Source organism: Lissotriton helveticus, chromosome 2_2 (genome assembly GCF_964261635.1).
Source record: "Lissotriton helveticus chromosome 2_2, aLisHel1.1, whole genome shotgun sequence".
Taxonomy (NCBI): Eukaryota; Metazoa; Chordata; class Amphibia; order Caudata; family Salamandridae; genus Lissotriton; species Lissotriton helveticus.
Genome location: NC_136060.1, coordinates 28,554,383 through 28,582,220, shown reverse-complemented (window position 1 = coordinate 28,582,220; position 27,838 = coordinate 28,554,383). Strand labels below are relative to the sequence as shown.

The following is a 27,838-nucleotide window of genomic DNA, read 5'->3' as shown; positions in this document are numbered from 1 at the left end:
GGGGTGTGCACTCTTATAATGTAGCGCAATATTCACATCCGTTGGATTTCGAAAAACAGTAGTCGAAATGCCTCCAGGTGTTTTGCAGATCTCGATGTCCAAAAATTGAATTTTGCGATCTTGAATGTTGTGGGTGAATTGAATTCTAGGATTACAATCATTAAGTTCTTTAATTCTGTCTTCCAACGCCTGTTTACTACCATGCCAGATCACTAAGATGTCATCTATGAATCGTAAAAATAAAACCAAATTATCTGTCCATCTTGCATCTGTGAGGATATGCTGTTGTTCGAAGTACGCCATGAATGTATTCGTGTAGGATGGGCCCCCCGAAAAGCCCATGGATGTACCTGTTTTCTGCAAAAAGTATTGAGATTTCCAGCAAAAATAACTGTGGAATAATGAAAAATGTAAGAGTTATGAAAGATGAAAGAATGAACTAATGAAAGAATAGTATTTGTCATGAAACATTCGACGCAATCCCAAAGGATTAAACAGATTCTCAAGAAACAGTGGGAAATGATAGCCAATGAACCAGATTTTGGTAACCTATTCAAGAACTTTCCGATTGTGGCACATACTCGTGCTAAAAACATCAGGGAGATATTGAAGAATCCAAGGAACATTCAACATAAGAATTGGGTAAGCGTGAGGCACGGTCGTCAACACTGGGTGTCGTTTTACATTTACTTTCGTCGTTACTCATTTGTATTCCCGTTATTGACAGATGGGGGGTATAACTTGCCCCGAAATACACACAAGCGTTGCATCGTTTTAGACACAAGGCTAGGGTAAGTGACTAGCAGCTATTTTACCTTATTATTCTAATGGGACTATAGAGTTTAATGTCACTATTCTACACACACATAACGTTGATGGAAAGGCGATATTCGGTTCATCACATCGGTGGTGATTACTTTTACCATTACTTTTTTCATCTTTGCACTTTCGGTTGGTGGTGGTAGTTGGTGAGTTATAGGTTTTGTCACTTACTTACCTCATATATTCAAGGAAATTGGTGTCAATTCTAATTGCCAATCATGTATATAGTGCAGAGTATAACGTTACATTATATTATATTATTTTGTAGTGCCCAGAAACGAAACTGAGGTACAAATTACCTGAACAAAGACCGAATACAAGGATTTTCCTTACAAGTTACACTCCCCTGAAGAAGGGTCGAATTAGACCCGAAATGCATTGGGAAATGTTACATTTTTTTCGTTTTCGATCATTGTTGTTAAATGTATAAATGAGAATGTATCATAAGCATTCATGTTCTTCTGGTTTCATGCAGATTTTGAAATGTTTACAACATGAATATGTTTGAAGTGTATCAGTAAACATAAACCAGCATTGGAACACACAGTGTATATAGTTTATTGAACGTATTAGTTGGGACTACATGCGCGAAAAAATTGTTGAAAGGTTTAGAAACCCATGGGACTAAGGGTGAGCTCCCGGTTAGACCTGGTTGCTTCCAGATCTCTACAGGGCTCCTTATGTCCCTTGTCACGTAGGTTAGGACTTTCCAACGCTTGGGCTCTGAATGTGCGTGGGTCTAAGAACCTTTGTTTGGATTTAATGACCTATAATGTTGTGCTACATAGGATAGAATATGGTTCGCTTTCTAGTCACTATAATATTGCCACTAGCTCCATGGCAAGAATTCTTCTCGGTTCACAGTTGAAACTTATTTTAATAAATATTTCAGCATGCCAGTGGGCAAAGGCGTAATGCTTCAGTGGGTGAAAGAAATACATATCTTGAACTTATAGGCAGCGTACCATATTCCTATTGACTGCAGGAGCTTCCTGATATTTATTGCATGATTCAATGTGGAATAGGTTCATAAAGTGAAGAAAGCCGTAGGTGCTGTTCCGACATGATAGTGGGTGGGCTGTTTTTGGCAGTTTTGGGGCCGGTTTTGGTATTATTTTCCCTGATATTAAACAAATGTGCCCCACACCCCCTTTAAAGTGACCCATGTTTTCCAATAAGGGCAGTTTCATCTTGTCATGGTATGATGCGTCAGTGTTTGCAAGGTTGGAGGACTCTATGGATTTGTGCTTACTGCGGGTCTGGTTTGTGCATATGTTCTTTGACCTACTTTTGTCCCTGTCAGAGCATAACTCTTCCTTGAGAGTTGTTGGTTCGCTCACTTTTTAGGTCTCTGCTCTAGACAGGGTATGCGGTGTCTTGAAGAGACATGTTGTATATACTTTGTGGGCTTCATGTTGCCCAAAGACTTCCCATTTGCTAGCTCAATCGTCGCTCTCATATTCTTTGTTCCCGTTTGTCCATAGCTTGCATGTGTCATACCTCTTCCTGTGTTAAGCCCTTCCCAAGAGCAGGGACCAATTACTGCTATCATCCACAGCAACTGTTTTTGGAAATACTTTTTTAATTGATTTTGAGAACTTCACACAAGCGGTCGTTCCTAGCGCCATATTTGTAAACAGCCATGCAAATTTTGTCCTTATCTTGTCACATTTCCTGTTTTCTAATTGCTGTTTTCTGAGGACGCCTGTTCCGTCCTCCAAACGTCTCCCGCTTCGATGCTTGAGCCATTCTCCCACCCCCATTGCTTTATACCCCCTCTGTCATCGGACGCTCTTCCGTGTCCTGTTCGTCCTTTCTTTATTTCTCTGCCTTTCTGACTTCAAGTCCAGTAGAGCTATTTTTAGCCTCCCGGCTCCTTCCTCCTTTGTATTGTGTTCAGGAGGCAAGCGCTGCGGTTTCCTCCAAGCTCAGCGTTTTCACAATCGAAGAGTTATTTAAACATTCATTTGAGGCCATACTAATGACCTGTGCCCTCTCACTTTGCAGTGCTGCTCTTAAAGGAGCATGTACTCTTAGCCGAGCACAAAATGAACAGCATGATCTATTTAAATAGTGGTCACTGCTCGGGGTTAACATCATGTATTCTAGTGCAGATTAGATACTATTGTTAACATTATGTGATCGTGAACAAATATCATGGTACAAAAGCCTATTACAGTGGCCGCTGTTTTTCAAAACTTTAAAGAGGGTTTATAGCTGCCGAGTGATGGCATCTCAGGCCAGGTTCACACTATATGAAACAGCAAAATAAGTAAATAAATATAAATGTTGCCGGCAGGAGTAAACAAGCTCACTGCCTGCTGCATTGAATAACTCTGCAGTTTCAATGCATAATTCATAATCAACATTTATATTTCTTACCGCTTTCCACTTCACCTACGAATGTTGAAAATATAGGGTTATCTGTTGCATCTCTCAACTCCTGTGACCCAGAGCTGGGGTCGGTATGCCCACCCAGCACTTGGTCTACTGGAACTCCAGCGATACCTGTTGATGTCGGGCTATACTCTTTCAAGTGTGCTGTAAACGCAGGACATTGAGCAAATGGATTACTATTATTATTATTTAGCATTTATTGAGCACATGGTTACCTTAAGGCATCCCAGCGCTAACGACAGAACAGGTGAAAGTTGGTGGCTAGCAATTACTCTTCCGGAATAGCAAGGTTTTAAGACACTTCTGGAAGGTAAGGTGGGAAGTTTCTAAACATAGATTGAGAGGGAGGGTATTCCACAATCTGGCTATGTTGTAGGAAAAGGAGCGACCTCCGCTACACATACTATTAATTTTTGGGATGCTGGTTAGATTTAAAAAAATATATATTGACATTTTTCAACATATGAACAACAAAACCAACATGGCAGTTAGTTACATCCAATGGTCTAGCAGTGTAGTTATTATCTTTTATTGAAGTCTCATTCTGTTAGACATCAGGGGAACCCTGGCTGTGTAGTTGAGGAATGTGGAGGGCACTTTTTAGATGTCTTCTAGGTATGTGTGTCTCTGAGATATTGGGACTGTAGGCTGAGTTGCTTTCATTCTATTTCAAATGTGTGTTTGGTGTTGGGTTCTTTCTTCCTTAGTTCACTCTTGTCACTTCTTCAGTTTATTAGTCTGACAATTCCCCTTTATTGTGGCCTATCATTTTTTTTCAGTCCTTGTTAAGAATGTCAGACCCCCTTCAATCACTCTGGTGCTCCTGGCCTCTGACTTGTCATGGGTTCTGTTAGAATTGGGTGTCTCTAGTTGGCAGTGGTATGCGCCCTGTCGAAGTAGGGACCCTTCCTTCTAGTTATGGTAAGGGGATTACTCACCCAAGACCACTCCTGCTCACCCCCTTGGTAGCTTAGCACGAGCAGTCAGGCCTATCTCAGAGACCATTTGTAAAGATTTGTACATAACACACAGAGTAACACAGTGAAAACACTACAAATGGACACCACGCAGTTTAGAAAAAGAAAGTATCTTTATCTAAACCAAGCAAGACCAAAACAACAAAACCCCAACATAAACAAGCAAAGATATGCCTTTTAACCGTTTTAAAGTAGTTCAGTTCTTAGAAAACTATGGATGCGTCACTATTTGTGCAAAGTACTTGGGATGCGTTAAAATCACAAACCGAAAACCAGGCCCTGGGGAGATGAGGTGCTGAAAATACAGCAATGTCAATTCCTTACTCTCAGGGTAGGTGATGTATCGATTCCTTACTGCTAGAAAAGGAGATGCTTCGATTCCCTTCTACGAGGGGAGGTGATGTGTCGCATTTCGGACACATGGCCTTGATTCCTTACTGCTAGGTAATGTTGATGAAGACTTGGCACACAGGCGCGAAGTGTCGAAAATTCAGAGGTTGCAAGTTGATGCATCGGTGAGATAGGCTCTGCGTCGATTCTAACAGCCAGGTAATACGTTGACTCCTTCAGCTGCACAATTCAAAAGGGTGTTGGGAGAGCCGCGAACATGTCACTGCCGGATTACCCCATTGCCTCATGGTCATTGCAGTTCATTATTCTTCGTTTAGTTCGAGGATCACCAAATGTTCAAAGAGTTCATGGCCAGTGCCCGTATGTTCTTAAATCATATCCCTAGACACGTGTTTCTGGTTTAATACCTTCATCAGTAGGGAAAAATATTTTCAGAGGTTGCTCAACATGCCACCTTCATCTCCTCAGGTCAATTACCGCTCCCGGTGTGCAGGCATCTCCCAGTGCTCGTCAGCGTTTGGCTCACGGGAGCCATTTTATACAATTGAAAAGGGGGTTGGGAGAGCCGCGAACATGTCACTGCCAGATTACCCCATTGCCTCATGGTAATTGCAGTTCATTATTCTTCGTTTAGTTCGAGGATCACCAAATGTTCAAAGAGTTCATGGCCAGTGCCCGTATGTTCTTAAATCATATCCCTAGACACGTGTTTCTGGTTTAATACCTTCATCAGTAGGGAAAAATATTTTCAGCGGTTGCTCGACATGCCACCGTCATCTCCTCAGGTCAATTACCGCTCCCGGTGTGCAGGCATCTATCAGTGCTCGTCAGCGTTTGGCTCACGGGAGCCATTTTATACAATTCAAAAGGGGGTTGGGAGAGCCGCGAACATGTCACTGCCGGATTACCCCATTGCCTCATGGTCATTGCAGTTCATTATTCTTCGTTTCGTTCGAGGATCACCAAATGTTCAAAGAGTTCATGGCCAGTGCCCGTATGTTCTTAAATCATATCCCTAGACACGTGTTTCTGGTTTAATACCTTCATCAGTAGGGAAAAATATTTTCAGAGGTTGCTCGACATGCCACCGTCATCTCCTCAGGTCAATTACCGCTCCCGGTGTGCAGGCATCTCCCAGTGCTCGTCAGCGTTTGGCTCACGGGAGCCATTTTATACAATTCAAAAGGGGGTTGGGAGAGCCGTGAACATGTCACTGCCGGATTACCCCATTTCCTCATGGTCATTGCAGTTCATTATTCTTCGTTTAGTTCGAGGATTACCAAATGTTCAAAGAGTTCATGGCCAGTGCCCGTATGTCCTTAAATCATATCCCTAGACACGTGTTTCTGGTTTAATACCTTCATCAGTAGGGAAAAATATTTTCAGAGGTTGCTCGACATGCCACTGTCATCTCCTCAGGTCAATTCCCGCTCCCGGTGTGCAGGCATCTCCCAGTGCTCGTCAGCGTTTGGCTCACGGGAGCCATTTTATACAATTCAAAAGGGGGTTGGGAGAGCCGCGAACATGTCTCTGCCGGATTACCCCATTGCCTCATGGTCATTGCAGTTCATTATTCTTCGTTTAGTTCGAGGATCACCAAATGTTCAAAGAGTTCATGGCCAGTGCCCGTATGTTCTTAAATCATATCCCTAGACACGTGTTTCTGGTTTAATACCTTCATCAGTAGGGAAAAATATTTTCAGAGGTTGCTCGACATGCCACCGTCATCTCCTCAGGTCAATTACCGCTCCCGGTGTGCAGGCATCTCCTTCAGCTGCACAGCAGGGCCTGCTTCAGAGTCAGATCAATGGTCTCGGACTTCAGAGACATGCTGTGCAGCAACTGCAGGCCAACCCAGAAAAGCAACACGCAGTAAAAGAGGCAGTACTCTTCATCACAGCTCTTCAGCTCTTCTCCTTGGCAGAGATTCATCTTGATCCAGAAGTGTTCTAAATGTCTGGGGTTTTAGGTCCAATACTTAGACCCCTTTTAGCCTTTGAAGTAGGCATGCTTCAGAAGACTTTTTGTTGTTTAAAAGTTCCTAGTTTGCCTGGACTTGGCTCCAGACACATTCCAGAGGACTGGAGACAGCATTGTGAAAGGACAGGCACAGCCCTATTCAGGGGTCAAAGGTAACTCCTCCCACTACTCTAGCTCATGAAGGCTCATTGTTTCAGCCTGGTGATGGCCCATTAGGATAGGCAGGACACACCTCAGCTCACCTTTGTGTGACTGTCTAGAGTGAATGCACAAACATGCTTTACCAAGAATGGTAAAACAATTAAATGCCCACTTTCTAAAAGTGGCATTTTCAAACCCACAATTTAAAAACCAGCTTCACTAAAAGATCTATTTCTAAATTTTGAGCTCAGGGAGCCCAAACTCCAAATCTCCATCTCATCCCAATTCAAAGTTACACCTGTAAAATGTAACAAGGCAGCTCCAATGATAATCTATAGGAGAGACGGGCCTTGCAATAGTGAAAAACGAAATTGGTAGTATTTCACTATCAGGACATGTAAAACACATCAGCACATGTCCTACTGTTCACATAACATACACTGCTCCCTGCCCATGTGGCTACCTTGAGCCTACCTTAGGGGTGCCTTACATGTAGAACGAGCAATGGCATAGCCATAGGTCTCGCCTTTGGGACCTTATAAGTATTTAATTATGCAGCACAGTATCCTTGGTGCAACATCAACTGTTGCATGGCTAAACACTTATAATGTCCCAAAGGTGAGACCTAATGGCTATGCCAATAACACGGTTGGGGAATTAAGTTCTGTGAAAAATAATGAATAATTTACGATTAGGTCTGGACAGCACCTGAGTCATATTGGTCTGGCTGGTGAACCCAGGACTGAACTAAAAGAAATGTTTCAAGGTAGGGCTTAAAGTCGGGATAGATGACGGAGCCCAAGCCGCGGTCAGGGAGGGGAGGTGGAACTGGATAGCCACTTGGCTTCATACTGAAAAAGTAGGTAAGTGGTATAAGACACTCAAAGGATACCAGAGGAACCAAGGTTGGTATGCCCTAGGTGATTACTTACAGCTGTGGGTATAATCAAGGTCCCTAAAGTAGCTCAGGTGATTGGTACCTGTAGCGGGTTCAGGGGAGCCGCAACAAGTTTCTAAGGGCAGAAAATACGAAATTAAGTGGGAAAAAAGAGGGGCAGCAAGGAGGTAAAGTACCACATTAATTGCAACTCACAGGGAAGCTGTATGTAGTGGGGGGAGCCAGTGAGGCTAACCGCTATTGTTGAATCTGTAACTGGTAATTTGATCCAGTTGCACCGGGTCAAGTTACTGCTGCAACTATAAGGAAAGGGAAAATAAAGTGAGGCTGTCGTTGTTAATGTAGCATACAGGAACCTGTTGGTAGCCAGAGGCTCGTCGCTGGATACTTACAATTAGACTTTAGGGTTAAGTCTATATTCAGCTGAGGAGTGGCGAATAGTTAGGGCCATTGATATACAGAAATAAATTATGTAAGTTAATTGGGCCAGGTGAGTATCCTAGTGTGCCTGCAAGTACTTACTAAAGAGGGTACTTAAAGTCGTTATGACTGAGCAGGCCTTAATGCAAGAGCGGACATTGTCTGAAAAAAGGAAGACAGTTAATTAAGTTATCGAAGTTTGACAAAGCAGACGGGGATGGGGGGGGGGGAATGAGCGTATAGCCCAGATACTCTAATTAATGAGCCGCTGTGGACGCATCTGCAAGTTAAAAGGACACGCGGTAGTTGTAAAGTGTGTCTTGGTTAGGGTAAATTTAAAATACTGCGGCCAGTAGAAGACTTACTTAATTGAGAAACTTGTTCCACGGCTAAATTGCAGCCAGCGTTCGGGACGCGATCAGTGCGACTGAGAAGCATGGCTTTGAGCGCAGATAAGCCTTTAAGGGGGCGTGGCCAAGGCATTGCCCAGGGCTTCAAAACTATTAGACAAGCCCGGGAGTGGTGCGGGAGTGGTGTGCGTGCACGCGCTCTAAAAGGAATTTAAAACAAGCATTGGCTAAGGAAGATAGTTAATTAAGTAGTCGGAATTTGAAAAAGCGGAAGGGGGGTGAGCGTATAGCCCAGATACTCACAATTAATGAGCCGCTGTGGACGTATCTGCAAGTTAAAAGGACAAGGGGTAGTTGTTAAGTGTGTCTCGTGTAGGGTAAATTTAAAATGCTGTGGCCAGTAGAACACTTACTTAATTGAGAAACTTGTTCCACAGCTAAATTGCAGCCAGCACTCGGGACACGATCAGTGTGACTGAGAAGCATGGGGTTGAGTGCAGATAGGCCTGTAAGGGGGCATGGCCAAGGCATTGTCCGGGACTTAGAAACTAATTATACAAGCCCGGGTGTTGTGCGAGCGCTCTTAAAGGAATTTAAAACTAGCATTGCCGCGCGGCCGTGAAAGTGACAGGGCCGTCAAAGTGAAAGCGATCATGGGCTGTAAGGATGCCCGCGAGCGATGCATTTAATGAGCCATGACGAGAGAAGAAAGCCAGATGGCGCCTCTGCTCGTAACTGTGCGTGTAACCGCACGCTCTAGGCCACACAAAAAGCTGTGGTCAGCTTTTTAAAGCCCACTCACTAAATGTCTCGCCAGTGCAACGCATGCGCTGGCTCAGGCGAGACCTAAAAAGGGAAGGTTTGGGCCTGGTAAGTGGGTGCACTTGCCAGGTCGACATATAAGTGTAAATCTGCTATCACACACACTGTAATGGCAGGCCTGAGACACATTTGCAGGGCTGTTCATGTGGGTGGCACAACCAGTGCTGCAGACCCACTAGTAGCATTTGATTTACTGGCCCTGGGCACACACAGTGCACTTAACAGGGACTTAACAGTAAATTGAATATGCCAATCCTGGATACCCAATCGGAATCACAGGGAGTACTTACACTTTTGCACTGATCAGCAGTGGTAAACTGCCTAGAGTACCTAGACTAGCAAAAGCGAAGTTCAGCACACAGTCAAAAAATACAGCAGGTAGAGGCAAAAAGACAGGGGAAACCACGCTAAGGATGGCAGGTCTAACAGGTTCCATCCATTTAGTCAGCTCATTGTTTCACTGTGCAATTGGTTGGTGCCCGTTAATTTCAATTTCATGGCAAAGTGTTAAAGTAAGAGGGCGAGTAAGAAGGTCAACAGATCTTCTCTTTTTGGGCCTAACCCTAAGCTCCTGTAATCAGACCCTTCACATTCATACTGTTGTGTTCCTGTTCAGGCATAACATGTGACCTCTTAGCACAGTCCAGTATTGTGCTACTGGTGGGCAGGACCAAAGCATGTGCATAAAGAGTCAGTCTTGTTTATGACACCTTTGATGTCTGTCAGGAACCATCTAAAAAATCTTATGCAGATGATGTGTTATCAGGCAAGTGAGGTGTAATATGTTGTGTTTGATCAATTTCAACCTGGCATTTCTGGACATGACTTGCAGGTATTCTACTGTCTGTCTTAATGCACCCAACAAGGTTTTTTACATATTTACCAGTGCTTGGTATAGTTGGGAAAAAGCCATATAGGGATTGAAGAGTATCTCGTGGGTGTACAGAGCTGCTTTACCTTAGCCCCTCACCTTGCTCATCGCATGTTATTGTTAAGATACTGAAGGTTAAGAGTAGCTATATGGGGTTGGAGTTCACCTGCTGCATGCTCTGAATCTGTGCATCTGTTCACCATTGAATGAATGAGTTTATAAATCATTACAACTGTTACAGTTTCATTTATATCTATATAAAACTACATTTGAAAGATACATGATTAACTTCAGAATCCTAAAAAACTCCTGGTGCCGTTTAACTAATCATAACCTTTACAATTCATGCTTTATCACTTGTTTCAAGCTCTGTGTCTCAATTTACAAGGACGTATATACAACAACGGTCAGCTGTGCTTAGCTGAATTCTAGACCCTATTATGAGGATCCGAAGGCATATGATGCAAGGACCCTCTGTTCCTACAAATCCCAAGGTTCAAGTTCTCACTAGCCAGGAAGTAATGCCTTGTGGTATGGAACTCACTCCCAGTTTACCAAACCTGTGTCTTTTAACCAAACTCAAATCCCAATTGTTAAAAACATTCCTACCCTAGATATAATCCTTTATTGTTCTCTTCTGTAACAATTCAAGCTACCTTGTGGTGTACACGAATTAACAATAAACAACTTTGTTTATTCTTCGGGTTCCAATCTGTTGTACTTCTTTTTTACCTGTATCAATGTATCCCTAACTGTTATTTCACTGTTGCATGTAAAGTGCCACCATACCTCTCCTGGTTGTGCTATATAAATAGTTAAATACGTTTAGTAATTAAACCTTACATCTCTCCAATTCTAATATGCTCCCAGTGGAGTCCTTGTAGTCTTCAAAGCAGTGTTTAATGTGTCAGAACAGTGCTGCATCTGAAAGCACCTCCACGTAGTGCAGCCATTTGAGGTCTCGTCATTGGGATTGGAGTGGCCTTTCATCCCCATATTTGGTTCCACCAACTTAAAGCCAGGTAACACTGTTCTTAAAAAGCTTTTTTTTTTTAGACTTTAGACAATCCGAAGCAGTCAATTGTTGGCCCATTTGTACGTTTTTTCGCTTGTTAAACTTTTGGAATATGTAATAATGAATGAAATGTAGTTCAACCTGGAAACTAACATACTTGACTCGGCAGTGGCCACTTATCTGCTTAAAAATCAATTTCACCTCAAGGGATGTCGACAACTATTGCCCAATTAACCAGCCTTGTTTAAATTTGAAGACACATTTGTTGCAACACTATTTTCATTTTCTGAAGAAAGTTGGAGTTCTGGATGCCAGGAAGCTTCGCTTTCTTACTGCAGGGGGCACACAAGCTGTTTTGATTACTGTCTGCATAAAGGCGATGAAACAGGGCTGATCAGATTAGATTTTTCTAATGTGATCAATAATGTCACAACATGGTCTAACATACATCAGCATCTCTTAAACCATTCTGAAGCTTGTCTTTCAACAAGGAGGTAACCCGCCTCAAACTCGGTCCTTTCTTTCACCTGGAATAGCAAGGCTGTTGGGCATAACGCTCCCCAGGCCTTCCCAGAAGCCTTACATTTTTAGGTGTATGATGCAACAGCAGTTAGAGCCCTTGTGTATTTATTCTTTCCTGTTTAGACTATCAGCCGGGAACTGTCCAGCTGGGTATGCAGCCTTCAAGTTTCCTTTTCTTTTCAGAGTGCAGGCTATACAACATTGTGTGGGGCTCCACGTTCTCAGGCTGAATGCTAATAAAACGGATTTTCTCCTGAACGTGAAGGTCATAAACCATTTGGACAAATCACTGTTGCCTTCAGCTCTCAGTCCACCAAGGTTACATTCCTGGGAGCAACTCTGGACTAAGACTTCAACAGCACTTTCTAAGGAACGCTCTGCCTTCCCTCACTCAGTAACGTTTTGCCAAGGTGGTAGCAGCTTGCATTTTATCAGGGTTAGATTACTTGAGCAGTTTACTTGTGTGTCTGCCCCTTGTGCCCTACTGGAGTGTGTTTTGAACTGGGCAGTCCTGATCGTGTTGTGGCTCTAGTATTTTGATTGGGAGAGCTTGTTATTGGCTTCTCGGCCATCTGAACTTTTGATTTTAAGAGACTGTGTTTTGTTTACAGACCCTTTTACAGACAAGGTCTTAATTGTCTATCCGACCTCTTTGCTCATAGTAATACAGCAAGACCTATAAAGTTGAGTTCCGAGTTTTTTCTTTATTGCCCCAGAGCCAAGTGAGCTACTTTCTGGGCTAGTGCTCTACGCTTCTTAGGATCCAAGTTAGGGGATGATTTGCTTAAGCATTCTCTTCAAATCCATAACCATTTGGCATTATGGAGAGCCCTAAAAACCTTTTTGCTGTCTCTGCATTGGACTGAGTATGTTGGTCAGTTACCACTGCCACTCTTATCATTTGTTTGAGCTCCTTCTCTCAATTAAGGTTTGTTCTGATTGCATGCCCGAGCGAAGGTATCACTTTCTAGGCAAGTGGGTTTCCTCACATTGGATGGAATAGGAAATGAGGACCATCGTGCCTCACCTCTTTTTGCATTGTAACCCTTCCCTTCTTCCTCCATCTTCTGCGCTCTTTTCAAGCCCTACATTTCAGAATGGAGCAGGGTAAATGGGTTATCTTCGCCTCTGCCGTACCATACATGGGAGCCCCTTTTAAAGACCCCCGACAAAGGGAATTCACTTGCAGTGTAAGCCAAAAGTTCAACACGTTTTTTGATCACAAACACTCTGATTCTGAGTTTTCGACTGAAACCTTGCTTTTAGCAATGTGCTCAACTCATTTTATGGTTCGTAACTTTTTTCCGACTCCTAAAATGGGTTTAGAAATGGATAAGGAATCGCTATTAGAAGGCGCGTGTTGTCGTGCCCCTTCCAAATAGCAATTACTATCCATAGGTATCAATGGTTTAGGACCGAAATAGCAGTCGTAAATCATTGAAAAATTACTGACCTCCAAGTGGGATGGTAACCCTTTCTTAAAAGGCTATGGGTGCCTCAGACACCGCTTTCACTTTGTGAATGTAAAAAAAAGAAAATGTTTGAGAGTAGTACAGTTTTCTTTTTACACTCAGCCCAGTTTCCTTTATGGAAAACAGGCTAGATTTAAAAAAAAAAATGTTTACTTTATTGACGTGTTCATAGGTGTGATGGTTTTCATTGAAGAAAACGGGCTGCATTTAAAAAAAAATGACTTTATAGAAATGTGATCACTAGCTAGGTTCTCTGCTGACCCTGCCAGGCCACCCACCATCCCTGTGATGGCATCCAATCATAGTGATTCACAGTTTGGGACCTACTTCATTAAAATTCATGTGGTAGGTCGGATTCCATTCGACTACGATTCTGATTTTTAAGAACAGACCTATTAACACATGTGTTGATTCTTAAAAACCTTTAGTGGCCACAAGAATACTGGTCGCAGTTTTCTTCCAGTATTTTTGCCACCAGGTAGTAGTACATCTGAACGTGTATTCTCCAATGGCAGAGAGAAGAGTTTTAAACTCTCTTGTAAGATATCCGTTGTCCCCCAGGGCATAGACAGGTCGGGTGCACATACTGCACTGTGGTGATTCCTTATGCCTGAGTACTTATTTCAAATCCTTTTGTTGTATGTTGAATCACAGTGAAATTTGGCTGCTAGGTATGTATCTAACCTTGCCCTTAGTACATCTGCAGTTAAAAGCTAGAGTTGTTTTTGGATAAGTCCCAGAGAGGTATAAAAGTAAAAATCATCCTTTGAGTATGATGTAATTTAGCTCTCAGTTTCAGTAAAACTCGTAACCCGGCACAACATTGCTTTTTGGTCAAAATGATTTCACATCTGAACCTAAACAAAATGATGGATATAGGGCATGGGAGAAAACCCAATACACAAACCTTTTGTACACCTGACTGAAGTTTAGGTGCGCAAGTGTCACCTCCACTCTCAAATGATAAACGCCGATTCATAGACTCAGGATCTACAGACATTTCTAGTTTTAGTTATTACAGCCATGGTAGTCTACGAGTTGTGTACCTTTACAGACGTACTCGATGTGATGTTGGGATTACCAAAAAGGAGAAAAGATGTTCACGTGTGATATTTTAATATGTGTTCTTTTTTTTTTTAATAACTCTCTCCCCAGTTGGTGAATGCAAATAATGTGTGCAAGTCAGATGCAAAAGGAGAAGAAGGTCAAGCCTTGGCTACATCATTGACTCAACCAAATCCTTGTAAACTCATATCTCAAAGCAAACGTAAGACAGTAGGATATCAACTCTGTCCTACGCAAAGTCACACAATGACTCCTTGAGGAGATTTGAGAACCTCTATGAAAGCCTTGACCCTCTCCCAACTCCATGGGGGCATCACATTGCCTAGATTTGTGTAGAACAAATGAAAAGAATCGTTGGTACCGCTGTCTGCGTTATTGGGACTGTAGGAATAACAGGATGGGGTGTAACGGCCAGAGCTGCCGACTTTTGAGCTATGGAACCAGGTTTGAGTCTCGACATCGGCTCAACATCGTGAGATGCTGGGCAAATGACGTAATCGGCCCCCGTGCCTACAAAAAAAAAGTGTCCTTGTATAATGCAACTGGTGCACATGTAAAGCGCTCCAATACCTTCAGGCCATGTTTGTACTCTATAAAACTGCCCTAAAAAATACAGTCAAACTGGCTACAAGGTCAAGTTCACATCATTTGTAAAACGTGCTGCACCTCATACAAAGAATAAACAAAGTGTGCTACTCTTTTCCCTCACTACTTGACAGAATAAATGCAACATCTCAAACCAACAGAACACATGATCTGTACTGCGGTCTGCCAAAACCTGTAGTCTAGCGCTTACAAAGTGGGCAGAATATGGCTGCCATGCTAATCACAAAAGTCAGGGGAAATATGACATGACCCTGGTACTGGGACTCTTTCAGTGGCTTTAAAGCAATGTCTCAAATTAAAAAATATTAATTGTAGGCTGCTTTTAAATGTTGACACGGCCACGCAAACAAAACCAACAGGCTCTTCCCCTACCCGCCCATTACATTATCTTACCTCATCTCTCCTGCAGTTCAATAAGAATCTGACGATACATCTATCCTCATGTATTCCAAGTTGTAGCTAATCAGCCAGCAGGGATGAGCGTTACCTTTCTCCTCTCAGCTATTAAGGACTCTCTGCTCTTGATTGTAAATGTGATCTTGAATCATCTCCCCATCCAGTTCTTGCACACCTATGTCATGCATTTCCTCACACTGGCTGTATGAGTATTCCATGCTTACTCTTTAGTGCTGTTGCAATAGCAACCTAAAACTAATGCGAATCAACTTTAGAAAGCGAAGCAATTGAGAGAAACTTGTTCACTTTTGTAAAAGTATTTTATAATTAGTGTACCAAAGAATTTCAAACTGTGCATGAGCCGTGTTTGTTGATCAGTTTCTATTGCAGGCCTGTCTACAACAGTACACATGGGGGAGTTGATGAGGAGGTATTGAATTGATATGTTTTTCTGATCAAGTTGTAGGCAGTGAACACATGGAGGAACAAATGATTGTGACGAACCCTCCAGATGTTTGCCAAGTTGTAGAAGTGACAACGGAGAGTGATGAACAGAATGTTGGCAAAATTCAACACTACCCGCTGCAGATTTCCCCAACTTATTCGTATGCAGGTCAGCCATCTACTGTTCTTAGTGACTATCTGTGTGTTTTAACATTGTATATGGAACTGTTGAGATAATCTGACTTTACGGATGCTGCTGTGCTAGTTACAGCCTTTTCTAGAAACGTGTCTCTCTGTGCAGTATTTTTGATTATACTGTGAATAAACTGCCCAAGTCCGACCCGGAGATATCCCAATGGGATTAACAGGGAACTCTAAATGGAGCCTTAAATGTTTGAGAATCTATGGGGCGGTACCAGTTGTATATGCTTGTCATTGAGCTGCGCTGTACTGCCTGGGTAGTGGTTCCTAGTAGAGGCGACATGGGGATGAGTAGCAGCGAGTGATGCTTGCTTGTTGGTTTTACGTGGCCATCCTTTCCAGTTACCAGCATATCCCGGACTTGCTTTCTAAAACAGTATGGCACCCTTTGTTGTCTTTTTCTGCTTGCCTCTGCAGCTGTCACACAGGTTGTTTCATGATTTGTACATAGTGCATTCTTACCTTTCAGTTCTGAGATATATCATGTTTGCGACTGTTGATTTGGCTAGGCATATAGTCACTAATAAAACCTAGATCTTATTTAAAAACTGAACTGTTGGTCCCGCTGTGTCAGTGCTAAAATATCTTTAAATTTACTCTGTCCACAGCAAGTTTTATATATGAAAGTTTTCTTTTTTTATAATCCTCTGTGCCCATTTGGAGGCAGTTCACATCTTCGTTTTCTTGTGTGAATATCTTATCTTGATGTCCAAGATAAGTTGACAGGATGAAATTAAGAAGTAGTCAAAAGTCTGTGCGCTCACCATAAGGCAGAAGTCTGTATTATTCTCACACACTGTACCCTTACATAAAGACACAATCACAGTACACTAATAGTTCAGTTTTAGGCCTTGCATTTCTTTTTCAATAATAGTAGCCTCGGTAAAACAACTGAGAACACCACCAAGATGGAGAGAAGTAGCAAGTCCCTAGAGGCACTGGTTCACCCAACTTGTGTCAGGCCTTCCAAGCCCCATCATCAGACCAGCGAACTCAAGACGGTCACAGCCAAGGGACAGCAAGACAAAACAACATCTGCATGTTTTCAATGGAGAGGAATAAAGGATGCCCCAAATCTCCGGTTCCACGACAAACAAAAATAGCATTTGTTTAAAAAACGTTAAGTACTTAAGTTCTATTTGAACAAGTTTGACTTTTCCTACCTCTGAATTTGACTAGGATTAGATTACGTTTTAAGTTTTACAAACAAAATGTTTGTTTATTTTATGTTTTTATGTAGTGCCACTTCAACAACAATAGAGATTAAGATATTTTTACAGTACAACTGTTTTGTTATCAAAACAAAATGAAATGTGCAGAAAGCATTTGGTGAAAAATTCATGGTATAATCTTTAGTTCATGTCGGAGTCCATATTTGCAGTAATTGTCGAAGGGCGCCGGTCCAAAACAAGCAGTCAAAATTTAAATTTAAATCCAACAAAGATCAGGGTCAAGCAATCTAAATTGGTCTACCGCCCTAACATGAACATAGTTAAAGTACATTTATTCTTCTCATATTTATCTCTGCAATCACACCACAGGGCACACTTGACCTGATATTCAATATACTCTGTTTCCCAACCATAGTATTGTCACCGAGTTCAATTCAGTAAGTAATCTTTTGGAGCATATGTCTAAAAGTTTTCTTTAGATGGAAACGTAATAGTTTGCACATAGTTTCGTAACGTGTCAATCATCCTAATCATTTACCAGGGAAGCTTGTAACATCAAATAGTTGAAGAACAATGATTACTTGCAACGAGGTTAATTTTAAAAGGTATATCTCATGAGATAGCATATCATGTGAGTATTTGCAAAAATACTTAAGCCGCAGACTATATTATAGATGGTAGCATCTTTGGAAAACAGGCAGATTTGGATCTGGTATTCAAGATTCCATGTTATTCCCCGTTTTCAAGAAACAACTTGTGGACCCTTTGATCTCAGGGGATGGTATGACCCAATATCATTAAGTCCGACCCTGAGATATCCCAGTTGGATTAACATGGAACTCTAAATAGAGCCTTAAATGTTTGTGACAAACCTGCTCTCCCCCTCCCCCCAAGCAAAATCTGTATCCGGCATGTTGATTAATGTCCGATCAGAAGTGCCTAAACATTCACATTATTTTAGAACATGCTGGAGATAATACTTGCTGGACCGAAACATGGCTTACTGAGGATTGTGTAACTGTTGTTCTAGTTGTACCAAGATCTAGTGCCACGGAGGTATGCCATTGTGTCAAGTTTCCATGACGGCAAGTGGGGTGGAAGTTTTTTTATTATTATTTATAAATAGTCTTTAAAATACTTAAGGCTCTTTGATGTCATGCAGCCTAGTTTGGAAACTCTGTCAGTTCGAGGTACACCTAAGGCATTTCAAGAACGATATATTCTTCTGTGTTACCACCCTCCTCAACCCCTGAATGCAGTTATATAGTTGCCATCCATCTAACAAACCTTTCCTCAGTTAAAACCTAATCAATTCTTATGTGTGCGTTTTGAAATCCCCTCTAATCTGACTCCGGCAATATTTAGAGATCTCCTGTTTAATATTTCCTTTGCTGACTGTAGTGCTGCTCATTGTAGTGGCCACACTCTAGATCTTGCATGTGCCGATACTAAAGTCTTTCACTATTGGTTATCTAAAGATACAAATACCTCTGTAGGGACCTATATTTCTTTTTACATTGAATAAATCTCAAACATTTATAAAAGAGATGCCAAAGAGAAAACTACAAGTTATTTATCAAAAACATTTATTTTTATTTATCTTTCTCTTTTTCTTAAGTGAAAATTTTTCTGAACATTTGTGCAACTGTGCATATCATTTTGTTAGCATAAAGGGTGGTCATATTTACACATATTTTTTCATTTTTTCTTGATGTTACATACAGACACAGTGGATGTGCTCTCTAATAGCAGTTGGTTTTTGCATTCATACATACATACTCACATACCAGTCATACTATTGCTATTTTTTAAAAAAGGGAGGGTTGCCTATCAAACATAAACAGACAATGTAAATCAAACATAACATAAGACCAACATGAATGGCAGCTCTAAGGTGTGCTACATAGAATGTTATGGGAAACTAGATGGTACAATTCTGCTAGTAAAGGTGGAATTAACCAGTTCTTATCCGAAACAAAGGATGTAGGGCCGACGTACGTTTCGGTGAGTGTCACCTTCCTCAGGGCCGTAGACAAAATATACAACAATAAAGGAACATAGGTAATACTTAAAAGGTCGAGAGCACAATACAGTTTTGTTTCGGTGAGTGTCACCTTCCTCAGGGCCGTAGACAAAATATACAACAATAAAGGAACATAGGTAATACTTAAAAGGTCGAGAGCACAATACAGTTTTCTATGGCGTCGGTGGTTAAAAAAGATCTTGCTTTGTGGAGCAGATGCTGGTCATTCTTTTTGAGGCATGCGCTCAGATGCTGAAGTTAAATCCCTATTTTTCTTAGCTTGCAGTCCTAATAGTGGGAAATCACAGGGACCTCGATATATCATGTAGTTTTTCTGTTCTTGTGAGCTGGAACAGATATAAATCTCAGATGATGCGTTGTAACCAGCCTCTCGTACTGGTCTAGGGAGAGATGGCACGAGGGCCAAGATTGCAGGGGTGAGCTCAGTGCGGTAGCTTATTTTGAGAGAGGTCGGACATTTGCCTTCTTTCGCAACGAGCTGTTGTTTCGACCGGGGGTTCTGTAGAAATTATTTCCAATTATTTCCAATTATTTCTACAGAACCCCCGGTCGAAACAACAGCTCGTTGCGAAAGAAGGCAAATGTCCGACCTCTCTCAAAATAAGCTACCGCACTGAGCTCACCCCTGCAATCTTGGCCCTCGTGCCATCTCTCCCTAGACCAGTACGAGAGGCTGGTTACAACGCATCATCTGAGATTTATATCTGTTCCAGCTCACAAGAACAGAAAAACTACATGATATATCGAGGTCCCTGTGATTTCCCACTATTAGGACTGCAAGCTAAGAAAAATAGGGATTTAACTTCAGCATCTGAGCGCATGCCTCAAAAAGAATGACCAGCATCTGCTCCACAAAGCAAGATCTTTTTTAACCACCGACGCCATAGAAAACTGTATTGTGCTCTCGACCTTTTAAGTATTACCTATGTTCCTTTATTGTTGTATATTTTGTCTACGGCCCTGAGGAAGGTGACACTCACCGAAACAAAACTGTATTGTGCTCTCGACCTTTTAAGTATTACCTATGTTCCTTTATTGTTGTATATTTTGTCTACGGCCCTGAGGAAGGTGACACTCACCGAAACGTACGTCGGCCCTACATCCTTTGTTTCGGATAAGAACTGGTTAATTCCACCTTTACTAGCAGAATTGTACCATCTAGTTTCCCATAACATTCTATGTAGCACACCTTAGAGCTGCCATTCATGTTGGTCTTATGTTATGTATGATTTACATTGTCTGTTTATGTTTGATAGGCAACCCTCCCTTTTTTAAAAAATAGCAATAGTATGACTGGTATGTGAGTATGTATGTATGAATGCAAAAACCAACTGCTATTAGAGAGCACATCCACTGTGTCTGTATGTAACATCAAGAAAAAATGAAAAAATATGTGTAAATATGACCACCCTTTATGCTAACAAAATGATATGCACAGTTGCACAAATGTTCAGAAAAATTTTCACTTAAGAAAAAGAGAAAGATAAATAAAAATAAATGTTTTTGATAAATAACTTGTAGTTTTCTCTTTGGCATCTCTTTTATAAATGTTTGAGATTTATTCAATGTAAAAAGAAATATAGGTCCCTACAGAGGTATTTGTATCTTTAGTTTGCTTTGTTGTCTCCCCCCTCTGGACCTTAAAATAACTGGGAGTACTCTTCCTTTTTTCATTTCACTATTGGTTATTCCTTGATCTGACCTTTATGAAGTCCCTTTTAACTGGTGTGTTGAGCCTCTGCCTTTGAAGCGAATGGGGAGTCATTGGTTAAAGTTGTAAATGGAAAAGAGTGGTGTAGTCTGATAATGTAGCAAGGAAACCCTCCCATGGCAACTGTGGAATTTATTAATTCATTTCAATATGTGATTCAGAGTCTTTGCTCAGTTCTGTAGTTCACCCTGTCTTAGATCCTAAGAACTTGTTACATTTGTATAATGAAAAACTAAGTATGATTTTTAGATGATCTTTCATGTTGACCAAACTATTAGTTGTAATAAAGCAAGACCTTGTAATCCTGGTTCAAAAAAGAGCTCCATAAGCTGCACCTAAAATTCAAGCACTTGGAACAAGCATCTCGTGAACCTTTCTCCTTTGCAATAAACCAAGAATAGCAAGTCTGCAATAATTACAAAAAGGTGGTTACATTTGCGAAAGCCCAATATTATGCTGATTAAAATGTTACTTCCCCTAATGTTTGTAAAACCTATTTTTGCCACTCTACGAGAATTGACAAAGCACCTTCTTTTTTTGCAGAAGCCAATACAATGGCAAAATGTAATCAGTTTGCTGATCACCTCAAGTTTAAAATAAAAGATAGGAGAGCAGCATTAGACTGTGGCTTCCCAATCTCACTGGCCATTATTATCCAAATGTATTGTCTCTTGGTAATTGATGCTTAGGTAATGTTGAAGATCGATGGAAACTTTATTCAAAGAGACAATTGAGTGTTTACCTGCTTTTAAAGAGTCCAAGCTTGTATGTATTTGAACAAACACACGCTTAATGAAAGTAAAACTGAAATCCCGGCTCTTTTTAGATATTTACCTATCTAGAAGTTGCCTTTTTGTCCTCCATGCTTACGAGAGAAGCCTGCTCCTGCTGGGTGTCAAGAACCTGTGCATTAAAATGGATCCACTCCTTTCCTGCAAAAGCTTGTCAATTTGCTAGGCAATTCATTCCTATTCCAGCTGTGCTCTCTTAAACGCGTTGTCTTTGTGCTTCCATTATATCTATGCATTAGCCTCCTGTCAAACAAAGGAATATATTAAATGCCCTTTGCTTGGTCAAAACTGAACAGAATCTCTTATCTAGGAGAATTGTATGCTGCATTTCTAGTCATACACTTTGGTCATCTTTTGGGGGCTAAACGTTCTCTGAATCACTTACACAGCTTGTCTATATTTCTTCAAACTCAAATGTCTACTCAAATTTTGATGAGTGCTGAAAACTGGGCTTTTTTCAAAGTCTTTTTAGCAATGTTTGGTGGACAGTCTTTCAGGCCTCAGATTGTCCTGATCTGACTTGCATGGTAGTTGCTGTCGTAACACTGTGATATTTTCGGGTGTACACTTTTGATGTAAGACAAGTTACAACCCACACCAATGAAACTAAAGGTTCTTCGTCAGATTTTTGGCTCACCTCAGTCAAGTCTGCTTTTAATTTCTATGTTTCAAATTTTTGTTACCATCTAAAATAGGCCTTCATGGAGATATATTATCCTACATGGTCTACTTTAAACATTTTCCTTATGCCACCTGCAGACACCTCCATTCCTACACTGGGAGTAAAGTGGCGCAGACTGGCAAACAAACTTCAATCCGAGCACTCAGATAGAAGTCCAAAATCAATAATGTAAACACAGATGTAGTCATAGTCCACTTTTAATCCAAAAGTTCAGTTCGGGTCAAGCAATATCCAATTTCTTTACAGTCTGTATAGTGACTGTATAGTGTATAGTACAGTGTTCTTTAACTTACCTGGTTGAATTAGCAGTGGCTGGCAAGCTGTCCATTAGCTAAACGAGGCAGCTCACTTATAGGGTCTCTACCCCTTCACTTTGATGATCGCCACCCATTCCTGGGGCTGTGGTTGGCTGATGCCCTGCATTTGGGCATCTCTCCACTGCAAGCACCATTCCAAAAGTGTCAGGTGAGGAGGGCCTGAGGGTTTTTTCTCAAACCCCTTCGCTCCAAAACCCTACTCTGCCCCTCAAGGTACACCAAGCAGCCCTCCTGGCAGCGGTTGCTGCTTCTCTGGAGCTCGATGTGGGCGTCATCTTGGGATTGCTGCAACATGGATGGAAGTGTCTCTTTTTTTCAGCCTGTTTTGTTTTTTTCTTCCACGGTTCTTCATGCTGCTCTGGGTGTCCGCTTGTTCGGAAGCATGTTCTACCTCACCTGTGGTCCTCTGACATCTGCAGAGTGCTGCTTACTTTGCAAGCCCATAAATCTGATGGCCAGGATCAGAACAGTAGAGAACAACATCCCACCCACCCTGCTTTGCCTGCCCTAGGATTTTGGTTTTAACATTATATTAGGGGGGGGTCAGGGTGATAGGGAATAAAACGTATATAAAAAAGGACTTACCTGCCGCTGCCGGAGCCCAGCTTCTTCCACGATCACGCACTGCACAGGTTCCCCACCCAATCCACACGCTGTTCTCATTCATGAGAGCAGCTTTTGGATTGGTCTGAGAGGCCTGTACTGACGCTCGCTCAGAGTCAGGGGCAGGTGCCTTTTCTCCCACCCGGCTGTACAATACAGCTGGATTGGAGAAATGTTAGTGCGCATATCGGTTTGGCCATCCTAAGATGCGTGGCCAAACCAACATGCACACTTACAGTGCGCAACTATCCTCCCTGCTCAGCCTGCTGCCGTCATAGATGATGGCCCCGTCCTGTCCTAGACTCAGGCCACTTGACTCAAACAGGGAAAAATATAATTATAATAAATAGTTTTGTCATTTTTTTGTTTTATTAATCTCCTGGCTCTTAGAAGTGGGGAGATGCTCTGCCTTCATGTTTTGTACATAAAATAGTGGCAAATCATATGTTCAGGTTTCGAAAGTGGAGTTTCGCGGTAGGTATAGTTTCTATAGAAGAAGTTGTCTGTGCGTGCCAGTTCACAATTGAGATTGCAATAACTTGTGTGTGGGTGTACTATGTATAATATGTATGATCAGTAAATATAGTGAACAGTAGTATGCCTGTTCCAATATAGATGGTCAGAGGGTTAATATACTTTTGTAAATACAGGAACGTTTTTATACAGATCTTACTCAAGTACCAAAAATCAAATTTTGCAGAAATATAATTTTGTTGAGTTGTTGAGAAAAGGGTTATACTTTGCATTGTATTTATTAGTGATGCCTCACGCTGCAAGCAGCCAGATAATTAAGGTTGTCTAAGGTTAAGTTGCTGGAATGAGGAATTTAAAAAATGTGAAAAAGCTAGAAATGACACCACCATTGACAGAATGGTGTTTTTTTATACATTTGAATCCTGTGTTGACCAAGAAAAAATAATAATAAATATTACCCCATTTATTGTTGAGCCTTGCAGGTACTTAGTTAGCTCCAGAGTCCCTTAAGACCCCCTGAGGTGGCTACTGTAACTATATTTTTTCACCTTAGCCTGGGCTCTGTAGTGGTCATTCTTACAGTTCAGTAACACCCCTTATTCTGATTGATGTTAGCGGTTCTGCTTCAATATACCATTCCTAGACCAGTTCGGGCCCCCTGTTTTGGGATACTTAATCCTTACTAGATAGGCTGCAGCCCATTCCGCGCTTCCCTGGTCTTTACTGGCGTTTTAACTAAGTGGATCTTAATTCTTGCACACATAATGATGCCCTTCAGTGTGGTGCCTTATTTTTGGTTGAAGCAACAACACATGTTTTTCCTGGGATGTGGGTGGGCTAAGGCCGTGCTGTCTGCGCAAGCTGCCTGGAGTTAAACTAAAAGAGAAACTCCCAGAACCTCGAGTGCAAGAGTCTGCCACCAGTGGGCTTCACCAACCTGAGCAGGATAGCCACTGATTCTTCACTCTATATCGTCACATTGAATAATACTCTAGTGTCACGCACTGACCAGCCTCCTTGTACGCATTAGCACTAGAGGGAACAGTGAACATTCGGGCACCTAAAACTAAGACCTTCAACTAGGTGCCTGGAAATGTCATCAGTTTCTGAAAACAGGATTATGGAGTTGAAACAGAGCAGGTCTAGCAGTAGAACCAGATCTGACTCCTGCAAACTAAATCAAGTTTAAAATTAATATGACTTGGATGTTTGATGGTACTTACATCTCAGTCTCATAAGTAATTTTATATTGGTTCATCTGTCACTAGTATGCTGCTGTCTATGTTATCTGTACTTAGCACTATTATGCCGCGTGTCAAACATTTGAGGTTTTCTCTCGTACGTTGTCCGACCTCCATCCTTATTGACGGAGTTTACAATCCTCGTCTTACATGAAAAATAAACAGGTCATCTGCAACTCTGATCTAACAATTGGGCCGAAGTTTACCAGACAGCAGTGCTATAGACTACTCGGGGACATTCTGAAAGCTGACTTAGGAATGCATTCTGCCTATTGCTTGCCATTGGGTTTGTGGTTTGTTACTCGCCTTTGCATGCTTTCTGTTTGCTTTGCTGGCTTTGGTTTAGGCTGTCCAGTATGTCTTTGTCCCTCTCGTGGAGCATAGCCTATTTACACCCTCTCTTACTCGCTCCTTATATTCTTCCATGAGTGCTCGTTTTCTGTAAGCAGGCCTTTAAATTATGTTCATAGGTTGTCTCATTTGCTGTGCATTCAAAGACCGAAATCAAATATTAGGCTTTGTCTCTGGAGTGAGGGTGGGGTTTACTTTCTTTCCCTAACTTCGAAGTAAGAGGATATATGTGAAAAAACTGGGTGTGTGAAAGGAAAGGATTTTTTCTAGTACACAGCAAAATTAAAATGGCTGTGAATGAACTGTGCAAATATTTCAGAATATGTCAGAATTAGGAAAGCACAAATGAAGCACATTTTTTGTAATTCTGAAGTGTGGTGGAAACTAATATTTTTATACGATCAAAACAAATCAATATACAGGTGATGCAGTTTCCACACATTATTGTTCGTGTGCTGTATAGTTTTATCAGTAAAACTGTATGCCTGTGCAAATGTAATGCTCGTTTCAATTGAAAATGTGTTGTTTGTAATGGAAGTGTGCTACCACGCCATGCATAGCCCAGTCTACACCACTCCACAACACTATGCCACTCTACTCTACGACACTCAACTTTATGCCAGTCTGCACCACTTTACTTTACACCACTTTACTCCACTCAGTGCCACTCTGCACCACTCTGACACCTCTTTATTCCACTCTACTTCACTCTATGCCACTCCACAACATGACCCTCCCCAGCATGACACTTGTATCTACTACACTCCACTTGACTTCACTCTACTTCATCCCACTCATCGCTGTGCTCCTCCACTCCACAACACTTTACTCTATGCTACACCAATGATGACACTCCACTGTATAACACTCTACTCCACTCCATTCTACTTTTCTCTGTGCCACTGTGCCACTGAACTCCATGCCACTCCATGCTACGTCACTTAACGCCACTCCACTTTGACACTTTACTGCACTCTACGCTATGCCCCTCCACTCTGCAGCACTTTACTCTACGCCCCTCCTCTCTACGCGCCTCCACTGTATGACACTCTATTCCACTCAACAACACTCTACTCCCCTTTTGTTAACTCTACTCCACTTTATGCCACTTCACTCTAGCCTACTCTGACACCCCATGACACTCCACTCTATCCCACTCTGACGCCCCACTCTACTTCACTATATGCTATTCTACTCTGCTCCACTACTGTACGCCAGCCTACTCTACTTCACGCCACACAAGTCTACTCCACTGTACTCCAACCTAGACACCTCTACTCCACTCTGCAACACTCTACTCCGCTGTTTGACAGACTACTCCACTCTGTGCAACTCCCTCTGTGTCACGCCACGCTAATTTACTACACTGTACGCCACACCAGTCTATGCCACTCTACTCCAGTCCACTCTACTCCTCGCTAGGCTACTCTACGACACTCCACTCCACTACATGCCATTCTACTCTACGCCACTCTGTCACTCTATGACACCCTACTCCTCTTCACGCCAGTCCAGTTTACGCCACTGTACTCCAGTCTACTCCCCTCTGCAACACACTACTCCACTCTATGCATGTCTACTCTACTCCCCTCTATGCTACAACACTCTACTACTCTGACACTCTACTACTCTACTTAGTGCAACTCCCTCAACACCACTTTACGACACACTACTCCACACTGCTCTCTGCCCCTCCAACCCTTACACAACTCAACTCTGCTCTACTCTACTCTGCTCTTCGTAACTCCCTCTGCGCCAGTCCATGCCACTTTACTCCACATTATACCAGCCCACTCCACTCTACACTACTCCATTCTACACTACTCCACTCTACTCTGCTCCACTCTACGGCACCCCCTCTACGACACTCTACTCCACGCATCTCCCTCTGTGCCACCCCATGCCACTTTACTTCACCCTACACCACTCTACGACGCACTACTCTACGACACTTTATGCTGCCTAACTCTGAAACACTATATGCCTCTATGTCCCTCCAATGGTCACATTTCACTCTACTCCACTCCACTCTACACCCCCCCCCCCCACTGTATACCACTCTGACACTCCACGCTGCTCTACAACACTCCTCTGCGACACTCCACTCTGCGACAATCCACTCTGAAGTGTCGCAGAGCAGTTTGGAGTGTTGTAGAGCGGAGTGGAGTGATGTAGAGCACTCTGACATTCCACACTGACATTCCATCCTACGACACTCCTCTCTGTAAAACACCACTCTATGACACTAACTTAGCTGGTGTACAACATGGCTAAAACACACTGGCAAAGCCAATAGGTCTGGCATAGGTAAGACCTATTGGGGTTGCCAATGCTTTTTAACTTTACCGGCCTGCTTTCGCTTTAGGGTCCACTGCTCTGTCCTTGGCCCGACCCCGAAATTCTAATTTACCAGGTGTGCTGGGTTTTCTTTTTCTGTGCTGAAACCATCTCCCACCAAAATTTGGAGACAAAATGTCAGACCTCCATCTTTCCTCTTTACTTACTAACTACGCTTAACCTTATGTCGTGTCTCAGAGTCCAGCACTTGGACACTTTTGAGTAACAGTGCATTTATAAAAACTTGTTAAATATATGTGACATTTCAAGTCATTTGTTTATTGACTTGACTTTCCATTCCCCTTTGGGGGAAAAAGGATTTTTAGATAGGAAAATTGGCACAGGTAAATTGTACGTTCACTTAA

General features: G+C 42.1%; 1 protein-coding gene across 3 annotated transcripts in view; it reads left to right on the top strand.

The window, feature by feature from the left end:
* Positions 1-27,838, top strand: part of IRF2 (interferon regulatory factor 2) — a 319,691-nt gene that overhangs the window by 230,498 nt on the left and 61,355 nt on the right. For 2 of the 3 annotated variants that reach the window (XM_078678009.1, XM_078678010.1), the window contains exon 7: positions 15,566-15,718. The exons of the other annotated variant lie outside the window; for it this stretch is intronic. In XM_078678009.1, coding sequence (XP_078534135.1) covers positions 15,566-15,718 — 153 coding nt within the window. The remainder of the gene's footprint in view (positions 1-15,565; positions 15,719-27,838) is intronic. 3 annotated transcript variants of the gene reach the window in all.